Source organism: Zootoca vivipara, chromosome Z1 (genome assembly GCF_965207765.1).
Source record: "Zootoca vivipara chromosome Z1, rZooViv2.hap1.1, whole genome shotgun sequence".
Taxonomy (NCBI): domain Eukaryota; kingdom Metazoa; phylum Chordata; class Lepidosauria; order Squamata; family Lacertidae; genus Zootoca; species Zootoca vivipara.
In genome coordinates this window covers 64849150-64875170 of record NC_142583.1, presented here as the reverse complement: position 1 = coordinate 64875170, position 26021 = coordinate 64849150, and the positions used below count along the sequence as shown (strand labels likewise).

At 43.0% G+C, this 26021-nt stretch overlaps 1 protein-coding gene across 7 annotated transcripts in view; it reads right to left on the bottom strand.

The window, feature by feature from the left end:
• Nucleotides 1-16286, bottom strand: part of CNOT6L (CCR4-NOT transcription complex subunit 6 like) — a 35836-nt gene extending 19550 nt beyond the window's left edge. For 2 of the 7 annotated variants that reach the window (XM_035111808.3, XM_035111809.3), the window contains exon 1: nt 15965-16286. Coding sequence is in view for 1 of the 7 variants with exons in the window: in XM_035111810.3 (XP_034967701.2) it covers nt 15772-16043 (272 nt within the window). In the remaining 6 variants the exon portion in view is untranslated. Of the gene's footprint in view, nt 1-12688; nt 12772-15771 lie in introns of all 7 variants that reach the window. The other 5 variants (XM_088660609.1, XM_088660610.1, XM_088660611.1 and 2 more) reach the window with 5 other exon arrangements.
• Nucleotides 16287-26021: the final 9735 nt, after the last annotated feature.

The window sequence follows — 26021 nt, the reverse complement described above, 5'->3', positions numbered from 1 at the left end:
CCTGCTACCCCACCACGGCGCCTGGCTGGCTGGAGAAGCCCAACTGTGGCTATTGGGATGACAACTGGGACAGGTAAAGCGAAGCATCTTCAGGTCTCTTTGCGGGCGGGCAAAAATTGTTCACCCCCCCCCCAATATAGTCCAGCCCCCCACAAGGTCTGAGCAACAGTGGACCGGCCCCCTGCTGAAAAAGTTTGTTGACCCATGGATTAGACATTTCTTTTTCTTAGGAACAACTCAAAGGATGTTTGTAATATTTTGAATTCACAGAATCACAACCAGATCTTAAGTGCATTCCCACTGAAACTAAGTGTTAATTTTCAGAGCTGTGCAGAGGAAAGGAAAACAGAAAAGCTACAAAGCAGGAAAGCTGCGGGACTCATTGCAAAAAGGCCATGCAGCAGCCTCTAGTCCTAACCTAACACAAGCTCTGCTCAGAGAGAAGTATGCAAAACAAAAAAAGAGGCATAGTCCTGTGAACATTCCAAACAGAAGATATGCCTCACACAATCAGCAGCTGCAGGCTGTTCTCAAAAACATCAATGAAGTAGGACAAAGGAAAGATCCCAGGTGAAGTTCAGCTAGCCTGGTAGTTCACCATTAAAGTTTAGCCTCTAAATCTTAACTGTAGGCTTTTAATGTTTAAAAGGTTTATTTTAAGCAATGTAAACACTGTCAGATTCTCTAAATACAGTTTCAGAAAACTGACCAAAAAAGGTGGACTGATATTTTTGCTTTCAAGGCTTATTTATCCTGGAGAGCCAGCTAGATTGCTGTGCAAAGATATTCATGGTAGATGACTGATGGCTTGCCAGATGAATGCTATAAGCAGCTGTGCTGTTCCTATCTGGACACTGGTCAGCAGCTCTGATTATCTGGAGGGGGGAGTTTCCTGCCTCTAAAGAGGAAGCCAACTTTTTTCTCTGTACACACTGCCAAATGATTTACATGATGGTATCCCTAAACATCCTTTATGAACCTACCATACAAACACTTATGAAGAAGAGTGATCAAGGGCCAATTCACACAACCGTTTCCTCTTTACAAACTGATTTCTGCAACTGTGGGATACTTGCAGAATAAAGGAATGCATAATTTATACACCACCATACTGACACCCATGTCCCTTGACCTGGGGCAACTACAGAAATGTCTAGCAGCTGAAAAAATATCAGTGGATGAAGGCCAGTTGCTTTGATCTAAGGCTAAGCAAGACTTCAGGGCAGGTGTTGCCTCTAAAATCTGTGTTAAGGAGCCCTATAAATTGTAACAAAATATAGATTAATCCATAAATTATAACAAAACACTGGCTATTGCAAACACTGGCTATTGCCAAACTGCACCAGAGGGTAGATTTAGGGTGTTATTTTCCTCTTTCATCTGACTGAATATTGGATTTTATGTTTAGCTGGTTGACTGTTGTTATTTGACCTCTAGGTTTATTTAATAAAGGTCAGCTTATTTAATAAAGGTCAGCAAGACTTAATCATCTTGTTAAGTCACTTAGATAATAAACATAAAAAAATATTTTGCCCAACTGTTCACAAAAGATCTCAAAGTGTTTGAGACTTTGTAGAGATATGCTGTCATGGTTGTAAATAGTTACAGGTAGGTAACCATATTGGTCTGTCGTAGTCAAAACAAAATTTAAAAATTAAAAAAATTAAAAAAATCTGAAGTGTGCATGCACACGAAAGCTCATACCAATGACAAACTTAGTTGGTCTCTAAGGTGCTACTGGAAGGATTTTTTTTATTATGGTTGTAAATGCAACTCAGAAATTTGACATCTAAAAACTTCCACCTTAATTGAGACACAGCAATAATTTCTGTTTCCTTCTTTGCCTTATAAAAAAAGGCACAGTGTTTGCTACTAAATTAAAGGTTATACACCAGAATATAGGCAAACATCTCAATGAGCATTTGTCTGAAGCCTAAGAGACATTTACAAGGTGTTTTTCTCAGTGCCAACTGCAGAAATTGTATGAAAGGGTCTTTCTTCTTCACAAATTAAAATTTTAATGCCTACACCTAGAAAGGCAGGATGTGAACATGACAAGGGTTTCAGGAATTTGTGCATGATACATCAGAAAACTGAGGTTGTCTCCTGTTGTCTCAATACTGTATGAAAAATGTGGTATGGTGCTGAGTAATGTCCCCAAGTAACTAAAGTTTATACCTAGGGTTCCTAAACTCTGGCCCCCAAACCTCAATCAGGTGGGACATGATGTTTCTGTGGATGTGGTTGAAGACAGGAAATGGCATATCCACCACATTACATATTCACAGTGCCTTTTTATTATTTCATTTACTTCTTATATTGAATTTTATTCTACAAGCAACCCCCAGTTTGCATGGGGGCTGTGTTTTGGGTACACCAGCACACACCAGCAGTCATGCATAAGCCCATTCTACCCTCACCATGCCACCTTCTCGGGCCAAAAGCATGTATCAGCGGTTGTGTGTCCATCGGTCACACACAAAGTGGTTGCCAGCTGTATTACAACTTGAACACTATCGAATCACAATTGCTACAACAAACAGAAAAATAATAAAGGGTCATTCCACGCCAAATCACCTGATTTTAATACTCAACCGTGCTCTCACGTCTCAGATTTTGTTCAATTTTTTTTTGTGTGTACATACCTATGAGATAACCTCAAATTAATTTTTAAAGATTTTTTGGTCCAAAATTTGGCGTGGAATGGCCTTTAAGTAGTCCACCATGACCCTCAGCTATTTTCAAGTGGCCCATGAGGAGAAAGTTTGGGACCCACTGGTTTAGACCAAACTTCCATTCAAGATATTGTACTTTCAGAAGACTACTTCCCTATGAAAGAAATACTAATAGGTTCTGGGTTTTTGGCACTCTGGTAATTGGTTTTGCGTTACAGTTGCCCCACAATAATTTTGCAAGAGATTTATAATGAACTAAAGAGTGTTGAAAAACACATTTATCAAGAAACCAGAATCCTTTCTATTGCGTATAGTTGGAAAAGAGATTCCCAAGAAAAATGTTAATTTTTTTATGTATGCTACAACGGCGGCAAGAGTATTACTAGCCAAGAACTGGAAGACCCAAGAATTACCAACAGTGGATGCTTGGCAAATGAAAATGATGGAGTACATGGAACTGGCTGAGATGACCGGGAGAATACGCGACCGGGGAGAAGAAACGACAGAAGAGGAGTGGAAAGATTTTAAAGTTTATTTTAAAAAAATATGGTAAAATTGTATATTGAGATTAGATTTAGAAGTTTATAGAAACTGCGGGTTTGAGAATTATGTTAAGTAAATTGATGTATGAGAGATTTGAAATTGCAAGGAGTTTTAAACAATGAATTGGAAATTGCTAAAGATAAAGGAGAAATGAACCGCAGACAAAGGGAACTCGAGGAAGTCCCTTTTTACAATGTTAAAGGAAAATAATTATGGTATTTTCAATTTTGTGTTTCTTATTGTTGTTTTTGTAATGTTATTTTTTCTTGTTATTTTTGTTTGTATTTTTTGTGTTTAAAGTGATGTGTTTTTCTGTAAAACCAATAAAAAATTATTAAAAAGAAAAGATGGAGCAGCTGTAAAGTTGGAACATGGGCACAATTAAGCATGTTTTTTCTGTCATGTAATCTGGAGCACCTAGTTTAATTTATGGGCTCTAACTGTTCATTTTAAAAAGCTTTGTTTTACAGGTTAAATAAATACACTGACCTGAAGATCTGTCCAGTGCCCTTTTAGAATATCTAATTTCTTTTTTAAAATTTGCCTGATGGTTTACTGAACGCAACTTTCATTCTATTGCATTCTATTGCAATGTGAAGTTTCACATTGGCTGTTCTTTTAACATGTTAAGCCAAAGCTGCACATCTGGCCCTATCCCCAATATCCCCCCCAACCCTCCCTAAGACCCCACTAATTCTGGTGGCAGCAAAAATAAAATTAAAGAGTAGATGCGACACTGGAGCACGCTTCTCCCAACACCTGAACAGAGATGAAAATCAACCCTTTCCCAATGATCTGATTGATCATTTGATAAGCAGGTAGTTGGTAATAGCTCCTCCACCACCTCAACTAATTTGCATGGATCAGCCAAGGGGTGTGGGTGGGTGTCTGTATGTACCTTGTGAGGTGGGTAAGGTGGGCATACCCAGCACCTGCACCCACAAAGGGTTGACCAAGGGTAAATATGACCCTTACTACAAAAAGGTTAGTTGTTTTTATTATAAAAAATACCAAGGTTATGTTTCTGAGAGTTCTTCTAACACAAGTAAAAAAGCCACCATACCACAAATAAATAGAAACGTCAGTACGGGGCTCAAGTTTGCTAGTAATTGCTCTCTTCCTTCAACGCCCCCCCCCCTGCAGTCACCACAACTTTTACATAAATCTTGAAAATAAGTTATTAACCCGGTGCGTCTCACATGCTACGCAAGTTATGTGGAAAGAAAGAAAGAAAGAAAGAAAGAAAGAAAGAAAGAAAGAAAGAAAGAAAGAAAGAAAGAGCAATTTACAAAATTTCCCTGACTAATCACCTGGAGGCAATTTTTCCCTCAAAGACAAACTTTGAAAATGGCTATATACTTGCCCAGAGGAGAACCACAATCAATACTGGAATATATTTAGCAACTCTTGATATACTGTTTTCCTCAAATAGACTCAAGCTGGCAGAGTACAGGGGTGCGCTTAATACTTGGGGAAAATAAACTGTGGTATCAGAGCCCTAATTTGCGAGCTTGTCTATTTTAAATGTGTGGAAGCCAAAACCTGAGGCAAGGATATGGTGTATCAGCTGAGATCTGGCCCCAGGTTTTACCAGCACTCCATTCTACCACTTAATTTTTTTAAGTCTTATTTTGCTCTTCAAAAGGGCAAATTTGTTAAGTTTCCACAACAAAAATATGCAAAAGAAGTCTCACACAAAGTGGAACATTCTGCTGGGTGGAGAATACATCTTGTGCAGATTATTGAATCTCCAGAATTAGCCACACTGTGCATATACAAATAGACCAAACAACAAGAAAAGTAAAATCCCAGCGCTCCAAAAAGAAAGAAAGAAAGAAAGAAAGAAGAAAAGAACTTGTTAGGTCACATTTCCATTCCAATAGTGGGAACTGATAATTTTGTACCTCCATCATCATCTAAAGCAGGAGTGGCTAACTTTTTTGGCCGGAGGGCCACTTTCACCCTTGGCCAAATCTCTGGGAACTGCATGCCAGCAGTGGGTACAGACAAACATTGTTGTGGGCATCTCATACTGCATGTGTGGACACACACAGGCATACAGCCTCCTACTGAATGGTCAATCTGATGATTGGGAGGGGGGCAATATGAGGCTACTGGGCTCTGCCCACTTCAGCACTGTGTCATTTTAAGTTGGTAGAATCTTGGAGTGGTGGTAGGGGGAAGAGAGAATATTACTTAGCAGACCAACTCAGACCCCTGAACTGAGGGTTAGCTGCAACAACTTCAATAAGAGAATTACCAATAATGCTATACCATAATTTGCCTATTCTTGATAACATTAATCAGGCATCAATTAATCAAACATGCAGAGTTCTGTATGTAGCCATTTAGATGTCTCCAGTGTCTTTTGGCTGGAGGGGGGAGAGGGGGGGGGACAAAGAGACACTCAAACATGCGTTCTTGCATTCTTCTCTGGGAACACCAACTCCCCCCCCCCAGGTCATCTCTATTTCTAGGCTCTGAAAGGACTGTCAGGGGTTGGTTATCAAAATGAAATTCAGAGGGGCCTCCAAATCTATTTGGAATGACTGCAAACCCACTATTAGTTGAGAAGTCTGATCAAGAGCTGTAAGGAAAGAGGTCACATACATGGCAACCAGCTGGTCTATAAATCAAGACCTTAGTCAACAACAGGTTGCATCACCTGATGTCCTCAGTTTCAAAGACACAAATACTTCTGTAAATTCTTTTCCAGGACACATAGTTGTGCAACACTGAGATACAAACAAGCTGCATACTTCAATTGTAGCTGAACACAACAAAGATTCTGAAAATGCAGCTTTAATATGTTATGAAATTAGACCTTCAAATATATCTACCATTTTTGCTTTAATAAAACATGTGCAGGGTTACAACAACTCACGTTAAATTGCCAGACAATTTGCTTGCTTGTTTATCAGATCCCTTTCTTTTACAGCTTCAATTTACAGTTCTATTTTCTCATCTAACTTAAAAGCAAATGTGAGACACTGAATCCACACAGCTGAAGAGACTGAGCAGCTCTTCCATTTGTTTTTTGTTTACTCAGATTTCTATGGAATGAAGGCAGCCTTGAAACCCAAGGAAATCCAAGAAATAAAGCATTGTACAAGCAAGCAAGTCTTCATTCACTAATATGCACTAGTGAAAGTCTTTGGCTTCCTTTTTTAAATAAAACTACCAGTATGTAGAGGCAGAAAAACAAGCTAAACTTTATTCAACTGTAAAGCAGTTGCAAAGCCACTTGAGGCAGTATCATCATGTGATAGAAATTCTCACACAAGTGTGTAATAATTCATACCACACAGTCATAAATCCACTAGAGAACTTGGATCAGATCCAGCAAGCCTGCCTATTAACAGGTTTTAACTTGCTTTACAAACTATTTACATGGAACTGCTGTCTCTATCTACAAGCTGCTGAACATCTCAGCTACATTGAGAGAGGCACTGCACAAGTACTGTATACTTAATGAAGCTTTCAGAAGCTATCTGAGAACACAAAGAGCTCTGCATTAAACATATGAATTCACAAAAGAGATGTTAAGCATTTTGTCCCCATTGTTTTCAATGGGGTGTTAGGCTTGTTCCTGATTTTCTTCCATTGGTATCAACAAACTTGAAGTGATTAAATTCCTCCTGAATGGTGTTAATTGCCCAGGGAAAATGAGTTTTTGTAATGAAAGGACCCCAGATGCTGTGATCTGGAGAATGGTCAGGGAAATCTTTACCACTGGGTGTAATGGCGTGGCGAATCAGGGCGAAAAGCTGTGGAGGGTGCCTGGCAGAGAGTCTGGGGAGAGTCCGGAGAGGGGAGAGCGGGGAGGTAAGTGGGGCGGAGCGGGGGCTTGGTGCCTGTGCGCCTTCAGCACCCGTCGGATGCGCTAGGACCCTGTTCCACTCTGCAGCGCCAGGTAAGAAGAGCGAGGCGAGGGGAAGGAAGGCGTGGAAAAAGCCACCACAAAAACAGCACAAGGCATGGATCCTGCATGTGCCCCTACTTGGGAACATGCCTTTTGAACGTGGCAGCAGCGGGACTCCAGCTCTCCATGATAACGTTATTAATCAGTGCCTGGTATTGTGCTGCCCTACTGCAGGTTTTTTTGCAGGTGTAACCTCTTCAGCAGCCTACCCCGCACAGCTTCTCCGGGCTCCAAAACTGATGCACGTGGACTTCTCTCGCCTCCTCCCCACCCCTCCTGTTCCCCCGCAGTTACCTTCTTCCTGCCCCCAGCTCTATTTTTGGGTGGGGAGAGGAAAGGGTGGGAGGATGCTTTATGCTTTCCCTAAGGCGTCTCGTGAGGCGACCGGGAGCTGTAGGGAGGGAGTGCCATGGGGGGGGGAGTGGAACATGCACCCCAGAACCGGCACCACTTCCAGGCTCTCCTGCCGCTCTGCTCTCTGTTCCCCCACGACCAGCACTCTCCTTCACAACGATCCCCCCCGAGTGCCAAGTGAATTGTTGGAACTTTCCGAGCTGCTCCTTAGAATGGTTTTTGTTAGAACCTGTTTTGAAAGAGGGCACGGAAAGAGCTGTGTGAGAACTTACAGTGGTACAGTTTTGTAATTTAGGCTCAAGGCTCAATGATCTTGCAACAGCCCCGAAATATGCCCCAAAGTCCTGCCTTGTAGCCTCTCTACTGCCCTTGCTACTGCGTGCATGCATGTCTTGCTGCTTTAATCTGGAAACATTGTTTTTTCCTGCCAGCCGGAGACTGTCTATTGGAATTGGTCCTTTTTTCAATTGGCTGTGTCAGTGGCTGTTACTGATAGGTCATAACAGCTTTTTTGTTGTTGTTCCTTCTGTAGTTTTTCAGTGCTTGACTGATGAAAGCTGTTTTTGGTGCTGCATGCTAGTTCCAGCAAAGGTATTATTTGTCATTTATTACCGATCTGTCCCTCCTTTAAAAAAGCGTGGAGGCCCCCTAAAAAAAGCTTAACAACTTTGGGGAGGCCCCCTAAAAAAACCTAAATTTGGGGACACTGAGCGGATCTTTGCACCACGGCGCCGCATATGCTAAAGACGGCCCTGAGAATGGTCATACAAGAATGGGCCTTTTCTGCATTGGCTCCCTGCTTGTGGAATGCTCTCCCCTCCCCCCCGGGAAGCTCACCTGACACCTTCACCTTTAGGCACCAGGCAAAATTGTTCTTCTTCAACCAGGCTGATTAATATTCTATGTTCTTTTAAGTGTGGTGTGGTTTTTTGGCGGGGGAATTATAGGTTTGCTTTGTTTTTATCATGTATTTAGTGTTTTTATTTTGCATTTTTATGCTGTGAACCGCCCTGAGATCTCTGGATGAAGGGCAGCATACAAATTTAACAAACAAACAAACACAGTGGTTCTAGTCTAAGGGATTAATAACTTCATCAGCTATCTTGCATTACAGCAATTATCTATGAATGCTGAGAAATATTTATAGTGGTAAACATAAAGAAAACTAACATTAATAAATTGCTATGCTGATTAATACATAATATCTGTATGACTTTATCTTAACAGAGAATTTCTTAGCCAAAAGGCTGAGAATATATTTTATATGCTTACACACTTTTTAAAAAAGTTCATTGGATCATTCCAAGTTTTATTTAAAAACACTGAACTTAGTTCAACCAACCACCACTACTATAACCAAGTCCTAGCTTTGAAGCATTAAGCATGAAGAGACATAGACTACCAGTCCAAAGTGTCAGCAGTCAAAAAGCAGTCTAACATAAATCCCATTTGAATGTACTAGAGGGTACCGTATTTTTCACTCCATAAGACACACTTTTTCCCTCCCAAAAAGGAAGGGAAAAAGTCTGTGCGTCCTATGAAGCAAATGCGAGAGCCAGAGCCAGAGCCACGAAGGCGAGAGCCAGAACCAGAGCCAGAACCGTGCACAGCGGGAAACCGGCTCTCGGGCTGCTTCCGTGACAGCGAATGAGGAGAGATGGGAGGGAGCCCCTCCCGCCCCTTCTCCCAGCTTCCTTCCTTCCTTCTCCCTCTTTCTTTCTCTCTCTCACCCCTTCTTTCCCTCCCTCCCTCTTCCAACTTGAATAAAATATTGGGGGGGGCAGGTAAGCCCCACCTCACATACAGTATCAGCCTTTCTCAACTTGTGGGTCCCCAGATGTTGTTGAACTACAACTCCCATCACCCATAGCTAACAAGGCCAGAGCTCAGGGATGATGGGAGTTGAGGGATGATGGGAGTTGTACTCCAACATCATCTGGGGACCCACAGGTTGAGAACCACTGCAACTGATCTCAAGACAAAGTGCATGCACACTAGATGAATGACAATGCCCATCAACATTGGGGGGGGGGGAACGACTTCCTCAAATATTTAATGACCCACTGCAATGACCCACTAACTATATGAATGGTGTTTGTAGTTTTGACATTTTTTATTCAATTGTTCTCACTTTCTTTACCAAAAACTTGGTACTTACAAATGGCCTGACATTGAATAGTTTTGTCTGGAAAATTACAAAACCTAAAAAATGCAACAACTACTTTCCCCAAAAGTATTAATTCTAAACAACACAGACGTTATGTTTTTTTACAAAGCAAACCCTCTGTCCAGTTCTTTTCGGGAAGCATTTGAAAACTGGCAGTTAGAATAAAGAACTGGAAACCTAGTGTATTCTATTATGGATAGATATACACCACAATTTATGAGCTCCCAATCCCTAAGAAAATCGACTAATACATTTACACTGGAAGAAGTTAACAAAATGTAACACCCATGACAGCCTTCAAAGCTCTCTCACATCTTATAAGCATCATTTCTAATTAGCCCTCAAACTTATGCCTCTACTAAAGTGCCAAAAGCAGATGTTTTCCTTTTCAGTAGCTTAATATTGCTGCATAATTATGCTGTGTTAAATGGGCAGTGATGAGATTTCCATTTTTATAGTGAGACTGTGCCATTAAACACACTTTTGCATGTGTATCAATGGGGGGGGGCATGTTATTCCACTAGTAAAGCATAGCTCATACCATTTGTTGGACTGGTGAAAGTTCGGCTTTCTTATTTTGCATTTCATTATTTGTCAAGGAAGGACACTAACTGCCAAATCCTGTTCACAACCACGCTTAGCTTGTGGGGCTTTATGTTTATCTGAATTATAGCCCGATCAATCACTTCCTCTGGTGAAGTACTTTCATGCCACTGAACTTGATCAGACTTAAGAAGGAACTGAAGCTTTGCTTCCAAATGAGGTTACTATTAAACATGTACTGTACTAGCTTTGCTTAAAGTTTTAACCTTGTACAACACAGAAAAGGCAAACAAAACAGTTCTTGGAATACAGCTCTCTTGGGGGGAAAAACCTGAGGAAAGGGTGTATTGGGAAATCAAGCCATGCAGTGAGAGATTAAAAATTCAAGCCATTGCAATATATTAAATACGACCATTATAAACCTTGGTTTGACCAAACTGCGGGAGGCAGTGCAAGACAGGAGTGCCTGGCGTGCTATGGCCCATGGGGTCACGAAGAGTCGGACACAACTAAACGACTAAACAACAACAGACTATACCCACAATTATCACTGCATAACCAGCTGCAGGTAAACAGAATTCAGCATAGTACTTCCAATATCCTGTTCTCCCATTTTGTTTCAATATCCAACCAGTATGTCATTAAAAGACACCATTTGTTTAATCACCATGAAATATAGTGAAATCACAGGATTGTGACTATCCTGGTAAGTGTAACCTTCAAGTTCATACCAAGTTTATGAATTCAGACACTCAGTGATCCATAAAAGCCATAAGAATATAAGGCTGTTGACACAACATCTAAGAAAGTTTCTGTGCCAATCAGCTATTTGCTAGGAAGATTTTTTCCCCCATCGTGGCAACAGTGAAGGGAAAATCTATACATCAGTCTATACATATGGCACAGAAGTTTCTGTCTCTGGCCTATGAGTAACATGTGGATGAATTTATCCAGACAACTTTGTCGCTCATCAGAAAAATACTGTGAACCCTTATTTTTCCTGATGTTGTGACGTCTACGTAATACATTCAAACTCTATTTTCTTCCTTAAAAGAAGCAAAAATGCTATAAAAACTAGTCTAAGAAGGCGCAGTTCATGCATCCTTGCCTAGCTAGAGCAAGGGTAGCCAATGTAGCACCCTCTAAATACTGTTGGAGTACAATTCCCATAATCCCTGACCTTTGGCTATTCCAGCTGAGGCTGATGGCAGTTGGGAGTTCAACAACATCTGGATATCAGAGCATTGGCCATCCCAGAGCTAGGACAAGCTAATATTGATGAACAAAAGATGGTAGTGAAATTGCTTGAAAATAGGAGTTGGAAGGTCGAGCACCAGAGGATTTTAAAGAAATCCAACATGTTCAAATAAGGAGTTATTTTGTGTGTTTTTATATATCCATAGTGCATTTCAAACAAAGTTAGCTGGATATGCTAGATGCCAGTCTGCAGCTGGTGTACAGCCTGAATGTGAGTAATGCCTGCTCTGTGAAAAATAGGTTCCTCAGAAGCACCTGTTGCACATGAATATGCTCACTATGCCGGAGACCCACTCACTTGAGATCAGCAAACACTGAATACACAAAGGACACCATTATCATTGTCAGAGTTGATTTTAGCTTGCCTGAAGTTAATGTACCTAATAAATGTACTGTAGAGGATTGCCGAAAGTTTAAATGCTAGCATAGGAATATTAGGCCAAGCTGCCTGCATATATATATATATATATATATATATATATATATATATAGTTCCACATGTAAAGTCTTATTTCAGTAAAAAGGTTGACATGCTGTAACTTATTTATATCTGGTGGGCAAGGCAGAAGAGGAGCAAATGGTGAAATCAGATCAAGCAGTATCCATTCTTTAATCAGCTTCACTTCCTATTAGTCAGGAACTAGGTACAATGCTAACTGAAGTGACCTGAAGGAGCGTCTCCACCCCCATCGTTCTGCCCGGACACTGAGATCCAGTGCCGAGGGCCTTCTGGCAGTTCCCTTACTACGAGAAGCCAGGTTACAGGGAACCAGGCAGAGGGCCTTCTCGGTAGCGGCACCCACCCTGTGGAACACCCTCCCACCAGATGTCAAAGAGAAAAACAACTACCAGACTTTTAGAGGACATCTGAAGGCAGCCCTGTTTAGGGAAGCTTTTAACGTTTAATAGATTATTGCATTTTAATGTTCTGATGGAAGCCGCTCAGAGTGGCTGGGGAAACCTAGCCAGATGGGCGGGGTATAATTTATTATTATTATTATTATTATTATTATTATTATTATTATTATTATTATACCGGTATGTTTAAATAGGATACAGATTCTTCAGTTAAAGTTACTTTTCCAGGTCATTCTATACATTTAGCAGTGTCTGTTGCATTAATTCTTGTTTGCACAGATTATTTCACCATGGTTATGGAAAACAGCAAACCCACCAAGTTTGTAGTGGAACAAGAGTCAGACCAACAACATTAAATTCTAAGCTCACAGCTAGTTTTGAGTGTTTTTCTGTTGGTGTTTTTCCTCACTTTAAAGGCAAGGCCAATCCAATGCTTCTTCGAATAATTAGCTCTAGAGAAAATCAGATAAACAAAGGGAATTCAGCCCACTTACATGAAAGTTTGTCTACCACACACTAAACCTGATCCCATCCAGACAAACTTTTTACAAAGTATGTTTAGCAACCATACTATTTACTGAACAAGGGTCTATTCAGAAGCATAAAGATAGCTATGTGATTAATGAAGGCACTCAAACTCACAATTTTGCTATGCTGAAACAAATCTTTCCACTCAACATTGGACAGTCAGAATACAATAGTGAACACTTAAAAAGCATATATTGGTTTTGTCATGCTTTTCACATGCTGTTTGTCTGTACCTGTCAAATATGCTATGTAATTTTACATAATAAGTTATCAGTACAAAATTGTGCATAACAACAGGTAAGTGTGCAAACACAACAGGTATGTGTGCGAACACACATATCATACAGATGGGGTATTGTTGTTTTTGTTTGTTATGATGGTAGCTATTTTTGTATTTTTATATTTTTAGATTGTGAACTATCTTGTGATCTTTGGATGGTATAGAAATTTAGTAAATTATTATAATAATAATAGTCTAACAGGACATAAGTTAATAAAATGTGAAAATCAACCTGTCTTAAAGTACACAGACACTACAGTACAATCAAAACTCCTGAGACTACAATGATCAATTCATAAAAACTGAAGGATTAATCTAGAATTAAAACACAACTACATTGCCAGATATGCTAGATAAGGCCTATCTGTGGTGGCTTTCTCATGTGTTGCATACCCAGATTCAGCATGAATGACAGCACTAGTCCACATGGGGACAGCAACTTTTAGATCCTTTGCCTGAGTCCTACTACAGTATTCCAAATAGTGTATTGGGGAAGAGGGGGGGCTAGTTCAGTTTTCCACCTCACTCTGATCTTGAAAATACTGTATTGTGAAACATTTTCTCCTTGCTCTAATACAACATGTGAAATATGACACCTTGATTGGACAGCATTGCTATACTTGTATTGCTATACTTGTACATGATCCAAAGAAAGGTGGAAGACAGCAACATTTCTGAAGCAGTAAGTAAGCTGCAAATCAAATATTAACATTTAGAGTGACTACATATTACATTTTGAAAGTTCTCACATTAAGAGTGCATGTAGACTGAAAAGGAGCAGCCATCTTGCAAAGGCGGGGAACAAAACACAGAAGTTTTAACACACCAAGTGCTGTATTTACATCAGGATGGGCCTCAGTATATATCTATATGCAAATAGCCCCTCCTTACTCACACCATTTTACAGTGCAATTCTATCCAAACTAATAAGAAGTCAGTCCCATTGGGGTTCAGTGGGATTACACCAGGTAAATGGGTGTAGGATTGAACCCAGACTTGATGTGTAAATTCACAGTGTTCTTGCTGTTAGGGAACAGTCCATATAAAGTGCCTAGATTTCCTCTGAACACATGCACTTCTTAAAGAGCACAGTTGTCAAATCCCCCTGATTTCCTTATTCCAGAGCATCTCACAACACAGCATTACATGCTAATATAAAAATAATGGACACCAGCTATTTATATCTCACATTTCCACCATTCCTCCAAGGATCTCAGGTTGGTATGCAGGCGGAGGGAGATGCTATTATCCATTTTACAACAACACTGTGAAGTACACTAAGTGAAGTGCAACTGGCAGGAATCTTTATGGTTATGAAGTGACTCAAACGCAGCTCTCCTTGTTCCAATTCCAACACCCTAACAATTAACCCTACACTGGATCAGGTTGTGTTTGAATCTAGAACACATACAACATATTGATTTGGGCCCCTTCACATATTAAGGGTTTTTAAAGTGGTCACTCAAAGATGAAAATTATGTGACAGACAAGAAATGAAAATACACGTGCCAGAAAGCCTATAATTCAGCCTATAATTCTGTTGAGCATACAGCCAACAGAGGCTGATAGCCATGTTACATGGAAAACTGTCCTAGCAGGCCCACTCCAAAATAAAATCACATCGCAATCCCCAAACACTCACAATCTAACAGTTATCCTCAGAACATCACCAACATACAGTATTTAGAACTGAAAAGCTGGAAGGGACCAAGAGAGTCATCTAGCTCAGCCACCTGCAATGCAGGAATCTCTTGCCCAACCTGGGGCAAGAACCCACAACCCTGAGATTAAGAGTCTTATGCTCTACCGACTGAGCCACGTTTATTTCAAAGCGTTTCTATCCCTCCTCTCCAGCCAGAGAAGGCTTACAACAGTGATTTGAAGTCACCCAAGGACAAACATGAGCTAAACCCTTACATTCATAAGTTTATAGTATTGGAAGCAGGCAGCTTCCAAGTCGGGGTTTGGGGGGTGTGCGTGCTCAGTGCCCTGCAATTTCAGGCGCAGTTAATCATTTCAGGAGTGCCTGTGAAGAGATTAAGAACCAAAACTGCCACGTTAAAATGCAGCAAGCGGTTACGACACATGGAATCGTAGTTGTGGAAGGGACCCTGAGGATCATCTAGTCCAACCCCCTGCAATGCAGGAATATATGCAGCCGTCTGGTAGGAACCGCCAACCTTGGTGTTAACAACACCGCGTTCTAACCAAACTGAGCTATCCAGGGAAGCATATGTGTACACACACACACACACACGAACACGCACTTAAAAGCACAACAGCCTGGGCCAGCCACGTTTGCTATCCCTCCGCCTCAAAGCACGACGCTCCTGTCACTCTCCGTGCAACCGCCACGGACACAACCCGGCAGCCTTTCGCCACCATCCCGTGACCACAACCTGGTAGCAGCCCCGTGGATCCCTGCCCCACTGACCGCCACGGTCCGACCCGCGCCCGTTCACACGCTCCTCCGTCTCCCCGCTTCCACTTCCACACGTACGCGCCCCGACCGCCTCCGCCACACGGCCAGACACCACCACCACCACCCAACCCCCGCATGTCAGGAGGGACAGGCTCTCCGTCCCCGGGGGGGTGGTCGCCTGAGGGGGCGGCGGGGCCTCTCGCGCGGCTGGCGTCTCCTTACCTCCACCGGGCCGAGGCCGCGGGGAAGAAGCGGCCATTTCCACCACAGGCCGCCTCGGAAACAAACAAGGCCTCTCGGTCGCCGCCTCCGCTCCCCCCACCCGTCCACCAGCCGAGCCGGGCGGTGGGTCTGTCTGTCTGTCCGTCTGTGGGCGGGACGCGCGCGGCCCTGTCTCCCCCCTCGGGCTGCTCACCTGCATCCAGCAGCCTGGGCGTCTGTCGAGGGGGCTGAGGCGGCTGCTCAGGCGGCGGGGCTGAGGGCAGCAAATACATGCAGGAGGCGGCGGCCGGGCCGGGCCGAGCCGAGCCGAGCGCGGAGGAGTCGCGGCGGGCCTGGCGCTGAGGCGAGCGAGGACGGGGAGAGAGAGAGGCGCGCCCGGGTGTCTCTCCTAGAGGAATACAGACGTGCGCGCGTGTCTGTGGGGGGAAGAGGGAAAGCGCGGGCAGGCGGCGCCGCCGCCGCTGACAGGACGGTATTGACTGCGTGTGGGGAAGCAGGCAGTCCCGGGCCGCCTCTTCTTTCCACCCTCCTCCCCCCTTCAATAAGAGGGATTAATAACGGAGGAGGGGCCTGGATGACAAGGCGAGGAGGGACGGACCCAGCCGCCGCCTCTTCTTCCCGCCTCTTTCTTCTTCGGCTAAGGCGTCCTGACGAGCCCCCCCCCTCGCGCGCGCGCGCGCGCGACCCAGATTCGAGGCTTTTCGCCCGCGACATGCGCGTACCCCCCACTCAAGGGCGCTTCCACACGCGCGGGGTTTGTTGCGGACGCGTCCGTGTGCCCCGCGTGGAAGACGAGGCCAGAAGGCCATTCTGTATTTCCCTCCCCGCCTTTTCCAGGAGTTTTATTTGTTTCACTTGTTGGAACAATATACTGTACTGCCCTCCCTCCAAGGAGTACAAGGTGGTTTACAATATAAGAACACAAAAAACATGGTTACTGTATGAGGGTTCCTTTGGTGGTTGGAGCGGGGGTTAGGCTGAATGCCTTGGCCCCCTTGAACTTCTAATTTAATTCGGATTTATCCTTGCCAGAAGTTCCATTTTTCATTTGTTGGATTTCTAAACTGCCCTCTCCCCGAGGAGGTTTACAATATAAGAACACAAAAATACTACTATGAGGGGTTGGGGGGGGCAGGCAAAGCAGCAAGCTGGGAATGGAGAAAGTCAAGAGTGATGTTTGATTTCTGTTCGAATCCAAGGCTGGGGCTATGGGGGAAGCAAGTCCCCCACCCCACCAAGGTGCACTCACACTGCACGAGTTTCTAATCCCCACAATTACGTACTAGGAACAGTTGTTGCCACCTCGTTCAATCTGCCGCCCTGAGCATCTGCTCCTTTAGCCCATAAAAATATCTCTGCCACGCATATAGTTTTTCCAATGGAGGCAGCTCACACATTTAGCTGCAGGTCAGTAAGCAATGTATATGTTATGTGATCTGGCCTTAAGCATAAGTACAGTATCAGGTTTCCTTTAAGGTATTGCCTTTGTGAACTAGAAACCCAAATTATGTTCAGAGACTGGTTGCGAGCAGTCCCCCTCCCCCCCCAACAAATTCTCACGGCCTGGCAGGTCCCAACCCTTAAATCACTGGTATGTTACATTTTTTTGCATACACATTCAAGTGTTCACTATTTTGCAACAGAGGAAGAACTACAGTATTTTATTTTCTATACTTGCGTTAGAAATGGATGTGTTCACAGCATGCCAAATCTTGGCCAATGCACCAATGTTCATGGATTCCAGTCAAGTTCACTTTTGCTTCATAGCAACTCAGAGGAACAAGGAGCAAAGCTTACACTTCTAAGTTTGCATTTAACACACACATCCTGACTCCTGAATGTAACATAAATTCATTACTCCATTTATGGATATACAAAGCTTAATGGAAATGAAAAATGGAAATGACATGAAAGCCTAAGCGTAGGCAAAGCAAGGCAGGTAAGAGCAGGGAAGGAAATCACAGAATTGCAGAGTTGGAAGGAACCTCAAGGGTCATCCAGTCAATGCAATGCAGGATTTTTTTGCCCAAACCCTGAGATTGAGAGTCATATTCTACCAACCAAGCAGTGGGCTCATCCACACTTACCTTTTGGCTTGCGGTTTCCAGGCACAGGTCAGAGTGCTCTCCCTTTCACTCCAGAGCCTTCCCCTCAAAAAAACAATGCTGGACCTTTCTATCGAAACTTTCCGTCAATTTTATGGACATCAATAGCATGGATAATAGCAAATTATCATCTTCCATCTGGGAGGTGGGGAAACGAGCAACTGGGAACTCTGCTGTATCAAGGACCTTTAACGCACTTCCGGGGTTAGTTTACCAAAACATGTTAAGCTCTCTCACTGTTGTTTAGGCGACAAGGCTCCTTTCCCGTCACTAATGAGAATGCCAAGGTCTCTGTAAGCGTTTATCAAAAGCGGTAGTTGTGATAATACAAACCTTTGAATCTCAGACCAGAAGGTTCTTGAAATCTAGGGGTGTGTTTTTTACATCCCTCCTCTGTCTCTCATACTGTGGGCCCACTAAAAGCACAATTACAGTGGTACCTCGGTTTATGAACACAATTGGTTCCGGAAGTCTGTTAATAAACTGAAGCGTTCATAAACTGAAGCGAACTTTCCCATTGAAAGTAATGGAAAGTGGATTAATCTGTTCCAGGCGGTCCGCGGAGTACTTAAACTGAAGCGTTCATAAACTGAAGTGAACTTTCCCATTGAAAGTAATGGAAAGTGGATTAATCCGTTCCAGACGGGTCCACGGAGTACTTAAACTGAAGCGTTCATAAACTGAAGCATGGGTGTAATTGGTTCCCTAAGTCTGTTCATAAACTGAAGCGTTCATAAACTGAAGCGAACTTTCCCATTGAAAGTAATGGAAAGTGAATTAATCCATTCCAGATGGGTCCACGGCGTTCGTAAACCGAAAATTCGTAAACCGAGGAGTTCATAAACCGAGGTTCCACTGTACTTGATGAAATTAATCTGCACTAATCCCGAGCCATTTCTGAAATGCTCGATTTCTCCAACCTTTCTTAACAATCTCATATTCAAACCATGGTGGAATTATTGGGGGCTCAGAATCTCTCTGGTCACAGATCTTGTGGAGAAGGCAGAATAAAGTTTTTCGGGACAATGGATTATAAAAGTGTGTGATTTACTTTTTTTGTGAATATCATATAAAGAAAGGCTTCGAGGCTTTCCCCCTCTGTGTCATCATGCAGACAGATTATTAACAGTGGAATCCAAGATGATCTGTTTAGGAATATCCCTCTTTTTGTAGGTTTCCCATTCACTTGCTCTGTCCGAACCCCATAATTGTTCCTACCATTGAGTCCAATGACACAGTAGCCAATCTGAAGAGAAAGTGCAAATTTTCATTTTTTAAATGGCAGATTCAAGGTCAGCCTCTAATCCCACTTTTTGTTCCTATGGGCCTCCACTTCCCAGTAATGTTTTTCTCTGGAAAAACATTCTGTTGCCATGACCCTTCTGTTACAGACTTAACGGGAAAGCATGCATGCATGCATGCGAACGAAGGCTTTTTATTTTTGCAAACATTCCTGTCATAATACTAAAGCACAGTTAAGTTATGTTTTGTTTTTGCCACAGTGAACAACATGTACCAATCTGTAGCCCCTAGATCTTCAGCATTTTGGCTTTCATTACATTGCTGTCATAAGTAAACATCTTCAGAATTTAGAATAATGTTTCCAGTATTAAACTACTAATGGGGCGCAGAATTACTAAACCCTTCTGATGAGTCTGTGGTGTAGGCTGCATCTCTAATGTTTATAAACATATACATACCGGTACCCATACAGTGGTACCTCGCAAGACGAATGCCCTACAAGATGAATTTTTCTGATGGTGACTCGCAATATGAATTCGTTTTGCGAAAAATTCATCTTGCGAATCACGGTTTCCCATAGGAATGCATTGAAATTTAATTAATGTCTTCCTATGGGCAAAAAATTTTTTTTCAATGCATTCCTATGGGAAACCGCGATTCGCAAGACGAATTTTTCGCAAAACGAATTGAGTCGCGGAACGAATTACATTCGTCTTGCGAGGCACCACCATACATACATACATACATACATACATACATATACTGTATTCTGTTTGTATGCCTTCTCACATACAGAGTTACATCCTCTCTCTCCTTTAAAGAGTCTACATCCTTAGATAATTATCACTGATTATCTCAGTTCCATCAGGTTTCTGTTTCTATCTCCCAATATTAATTATTTCTGTATGTAACCAGGCACACCTCCTCTGTCATGATTCAGAGGCTTCTAGGATGAGCAAATAAGAACCCCTATTTATTTACAAAAACCCTACTTGTTATTTTATTATGAGGTTAAAGAATATTTAACAGACAAAAGGCATAGAACCATAGAATCGTAGAGTTGGAAGGGACCCCCAGGGTGTGTGTGTGTGTGTGTGTGTGTGTGTGTGTGTGTGTGTCAAACTTTCCCTTTACGTATTAAATCTACATCCCGACTTTCCTCCCAAAGGAGCCCTGGGCCTGCAACACAGCAAGTGATAAAACAATGAAACCATATTTAAAACATATTATTTTCTGACTGAGGGAAAAGTGTCCTTGATTGTTGATAATGCTGTGAGTGTATAGGAGAGAGAAATGCCGGTTAACTCTAACAAAGGGTGAAAAACATTTGTATAATTTAAATAAAATGTGGGGGTTTCAGTGGGCATTTTTTGGGGGTTTGATCAGTCAACCAGCTGCAAATCCACTGAACAGTAACATCCTCTAACCAGCATTTTACTAGCTTCTCCACAAGTCCTCTTAGATCTTATCTGGAGCACTGAGAGATGAAGTTATTCAGGCCAAACTACAATCTGACGAGTCGCCTTTTGGTATCAGTGGAACGCTTCAAATAATTATAAACTACGAGGTATGAGCAGCTGTTATTAAGATGATGTTTTGGGAATGACGGAAGGAGGAAGTGACTCACCCAGGGCTGTGGTTTTGCTTAGCTTTTTCCCTCGGTGTCATCATGCAGACAGATAATTAACGGTGGAATCCAGATGAAACTCGAGCGGATCTATACAACCTCTCCTCGCCCCCACCAACACTTGATACAGATCCGCCTTCTTCCAAGTAAGCGACTTTGGATCTGCTCTTACAGCCATTACTCTGATATTGTGTGTGGTTTTACCCTGACCTTTCTTGCTCGTGGCCTCTAATTTCTGTATCACACTTTTATATCTCAGCTTATAGCTTTTTGCTGCCTTCATCAGCCCCCCCCCAGCATTAAAGTATGCACCTGAAGAGTGTAAAAGAGGGGGAGGAAAAAGAGATGGAGCATATCAGGGGTCATCAATTTTTTTGGACCAGTGGGCACATTTTGAATTTTGAGAGGCTACTGGGGACACCAGTCACAAAATAGCTACTATGGCATACAATTCAACTGTCCTGATAAAACCAGGACACCCCGTTTTTCGCACAACAGCATGACGGCCATTTGGGGAGCCATGGTCTTGCTCCCCCAAAGCCCTTTTTCGGGGCCGCAATCTCACACAGTGCCCCAGAACATGTGTTCTTGGGCAGCTGCCATGAAAAAAGTGTGTATTTTGGGGGCTGCAGTCTCCCTCGGATCACGTGACTCATTCAGGAGCTCTGCCCCGGAAGGCAGCGTCCCAATTTTCCGCCTTGGTGTGTTGGAGGGTATGCTGGGGGGGGGGAAGGTAAAAGACCCCTGGACAGTTATGTCCGGACTATGGGGTTGCGGTGCTCATCTCGCTTTCAGGCTGTGGGAGCCGGCGTTTGTCCACAGACAGGTTTCCGGGTTATGTGGCCAGCAGGACTAAATGGCTTCTGATGCAATGGGACACCGTGACAGAAACCAGAGCGCACGGAAATGCTGTTTACCTTCCTGCCCTATTTATCTACTTGCTTTCGAACTGCTAGGTTGGCAGGAGCTGGGACAAAGCAACTGGAGCTTACCCCGTCATGGGGATTCGAACTGCCGACCTTCTGATCTGCAAGCCCAACCACAGCGCCGCCCGCATCCCTTGGAGGGTATGCTATGGAGGGCACAGCATAACAAAATGGCTTCCATGGGGAGTGTGGCGTAACACAAAATTAGAGACAGCCACAGGGAACATTTCTCAGCCCCGGGAAAATATACAAAGTGGCCACACAAACTCCCGCTCATTTTACAAAATTCACTCAGAAGATAGCTGCACATTTTGCCCTATAACTTGCTTCGTAGGAGGGCTAGAAACTTACTTTATATTTTTATCTGAAAGCTCAGAATCTGGGGGTACCTGCCCAAGGGTACCAGACCAGTGCAAGTCTTCATGGGTGCCACATCTCCCATGGGTGCCAGGTTCACAACCCTGGAGTAGATATGCATTCACACACAAATGGCCTGCTCCAGATCCAATAACCGTCCCCTCTCCATGGCTGTCCCGTTTTGTTCCCACATGCAATTATTGTGGTATTAAGAAAACAAGCAGTTAAATCTGGAGTACATGATCCCATTTAAACTCACTTGACCTGAGACCAAAGTCGTGCTAATTAAAAAGGAAACCGAATAATGAATGCTTAAAGCAAGTCCCTAGTGTTTTACTCAGCAGGTGAACTAAAAGCTTTGATTTAGCCCAACCGTGCGGGCTCTGTTCCTGTAACAAGAGCACAGGCGGATTATAATAACCGCAGTCTTGGGATGGAACGCCCTGAATCTTTGCCAACCTCTGAGACTCCGAAGGAGTAATGCGGCGGTTGAACTAAACTCAAAAGGTCAAGAATCCCTTGTGAAATCGCAAGCTTGGTGATTCACCTCCTTTTCATTTCAGGAGGAGTGACCTGGCACTGTTGTTTCCCTCTTGCGGAGTTACAAAACTCAGCTACAGTGCCCAGAATTCTTTGAGGGGGAAAACATGCTTTGAATGTGCTTTAAAGCCAAAGTGTGTACACACAGGGCTGCTTCCAGACAGGTGGCTCCTGATAAATAACAAACATTTCTCTTCTGCCAGGGCCAGCACCACGGAACAGCGTAGCTGGGCCTCTGTTGTGGGTCTACTTTCCAGCGGAGGGGAGCATTGGCATGAGCCGGTTGTATCTGCCGCAGTGCGGAGGTAAACTCACCGAGGTAGGGGGTCCATGGAGGGTGTCTTGCCTAAGAGTTCTCCAAAACCTGGAGCTGAAACTGTCTTCCACTGTAAGATACAAGTGGAATTGCAATTGACCTCCCATACAATTGGGACTTTTCTCCTAAATGTTGCCCCTCGAGTGTCGCTGTGGGACCAACAAGGTTTGGACTGTTCATTTGAACACTTCTGACAACATGGGGGATGAATGGAAAAGATTCCTGTACAAAAAGCTCCCAATAGCATGAGGGACTCCAAGTAGGGTCAGAGATGGTGTACCTGTTATCAAAGCCTCTGGAGTCCCTAAGGATCCTTAGATGTTGGACCACTTCAAGTTTCCTGTTCTTAATAGTATTTCTTTTTAACATTGTTAACTCCCTTGAATGACCTTTTATGCAACAGGCAGAAAAATATCTTAATAATTGTTTTAATATTTCCCCCTTTGGATTAAAATTAGGATAAAGAGATGAATTTTTAAAAGTTTAATCTATTGATGTTTAATTGTGTGTTTTTAAAAAAGGATTGCTTTCCCCCTAATGTTTGTAGCTGTTCTATTTTAGTTGTAAGCTGCCTTGAGTTGTAAGCTGCCTGTGATAGAAAAAGGTGGGATATAAATAAACACCACCGCACCACCATATTCTTTCCGAAACAACAGTTGCAGCATATTTGTTGTGGGTGGGGAAGTGGTGGTCTGATTCACCTGAATCACAGAATCGTAGAGTTGGAAGGGACCGCGAGGGTCATCTAGTCCAACTCCCTGCAATGCCCCCAGTGCGGGGCTTGAATCCACAATCCTGAGATTTGTGCTCTACCGAGCTATCCCAAAAACTCTCAAGCCATGATAGATAGATGATAGTTGGATCTACCCACCTACACACCTCTCTAAGTACTTACTCATTTAAGTGTGATTGCCCATTATTAATCATGAAATGTCAAAAACCAAAACACTTGTTGTGGACCAGAAGCATAGATAGAAAGTGTTTGATTGGGTGAAACCACATCTCTAACATGATGGCCACCAAATATATATATTTTTAAAAAAAATAATTGTCCAATTTGCTTATACCAAATTGTCTTGGTATAAGCTTTCACGTGCATGCACACTTATTCATATACCATGCACACGAAAGCTTTTACTCAGAACAAACTTAGTTGGTCTCTAAGGTGCTACTGGACAATTTTAAAAAATATATATATTTCACCTGCGTCGGACAAACACTGAATCTACCTGAATCTAGAATGATGGCCACCACTAAGACTGCTTTTAGTATTGCAGCATTACACATATCACTTTGGTTTAAGCAGTAGTTTGCTACTTATTTTTTAATGGACCATAAGTGTAGATTGGAAGCGTTTAATTAGGAAAAAGAACATGTTGCAGCGTTGATGTTCCCCCCCCTTAATTAGCATTAAAGAGTTATAATGCTAGAGAGTTCCAGAAAAACGTCTACTTCTGCTTCATTGACTATGCAAAAGCCTTTGACTGTGTCGACCACAGCAAACTATGGCAAGTTCTTAAAGAAATGGGAGTGCCTGATCACCTCATCTGTCTCCTGAGAAATCTCTATGTGGGACAAGAAGCTACAGTTAGAACTGGATATGGAACAACTGATTGGTTCAAAATTGGGAAAGGAGTACGACAAGGTTGTATATTGTCTCCTTGCTTATTTAACTTATATGCAGAATTCATCATGCGAAAGGCTGGACTAGATGAATCCCAAGCCGGAATTAAGATTGCCGGAAGAAATATCAACAACCTCAGATATGCAGATGACACAACCTTGATGGCAGAAAGCGAGGAGGAATTAAAGAACCTTTTAATGAGGGTGAAAGAGGAGAGCGCAAAATATGGTCTGAAGCTCAACATCAAAAAAACCAAGATCATGGCCACTGGTCCCATCACCTCCTGGCAAATAGAAGGGGAAGAAATGGAGGCAGTGAGAGATTTTACTTTCTTGGGCTCCTTGATTACTGCAGATGGTGACAGCAGTCACGAAATTAAAAGACGCCTGCTTCTTGGGAGAAAAGCAATGACAAACCTAGACAGCATCTTAAAAAGCAGAGACATCACTTTGCCGACAAAGGTCCGTATAGTTAAAGCTATGGTTTTCCCAGTAGTGATGTATGGAAGTGAGAGCTGGACCATAAAGAAGGCTGATCGCCGAAGAATTGATGCTTTTGAATTATGGTGCTGGAGGAGACTCTTGAGAGTCCCATGGACTGCAAGAAGATCAAACCTATCCATTCTTAAGGAAATCAGCCCTGAGTGCTCCCTGGAAGGACAGATCGTGAAGCTGAGGCTCCAATACTTTGGCCACCTCATGAGAAGAGAAGAATCCTTGGAAAAGACCCTGATGTTGGGAAAGATTGAGGGCACTAGGAGAAGGGGACGACAGAGGACAAGATGGTTGAACAGTGTTCTCGAAGCTACGAACATGAGTTTGACCAAACTGCGGGAGGCAGTGCAAGACAGGAGTGCCTGGCGTGCTATGGTCCATGGGGTCACGAAGAGTCGGACACGACTAAACGACTAAACAACAACAACAACAATGCTATAACATTCTTTCATTTCAGCAATATTTCACCAATATTTTAATACTGGTTAAAAAAATAATTATTCTAGCCAGGAAAGCATTTCAGCACTAATTTTAAAAATGTAATTGAAAAAAATGGATGGGATTGTAAGTTAGTTCCCACCGCTGAAAAGATGTGAACGTCTACAATCCGGAACAAGGTGAAGGGGGAAGAAAGAAAGATGGGCATCACAATCTGCTGCCCCAGGGAATCCTGCCACCTGAGGCAACCTCCTCACCTTGCCCCATAGGTGGGCCAGACCTGTTAACGGAGCATCCATTCTGGTGGTATTTCCGAGGAATCATTGAACTGTAGAGTTGGTAGGGGCCACGAGGGTCATCTAATTCAGCTGCCTGCAATGCAGGAATCTTTTGCCCCAAGTGGTGATCGAACCTACATTTAAGAGCTACACGCTTTACCGACTGAGGAGACTAGACGATGTCGCATTGCTGCTCTCCCCACCCCCATAGCTGCCAATAATGAGTATATACATTATTTACACAATGGGCCTTGCGTGATTGGCTACTTCAGGGCTACACCTGTGGGCCAATTATATTGTGGA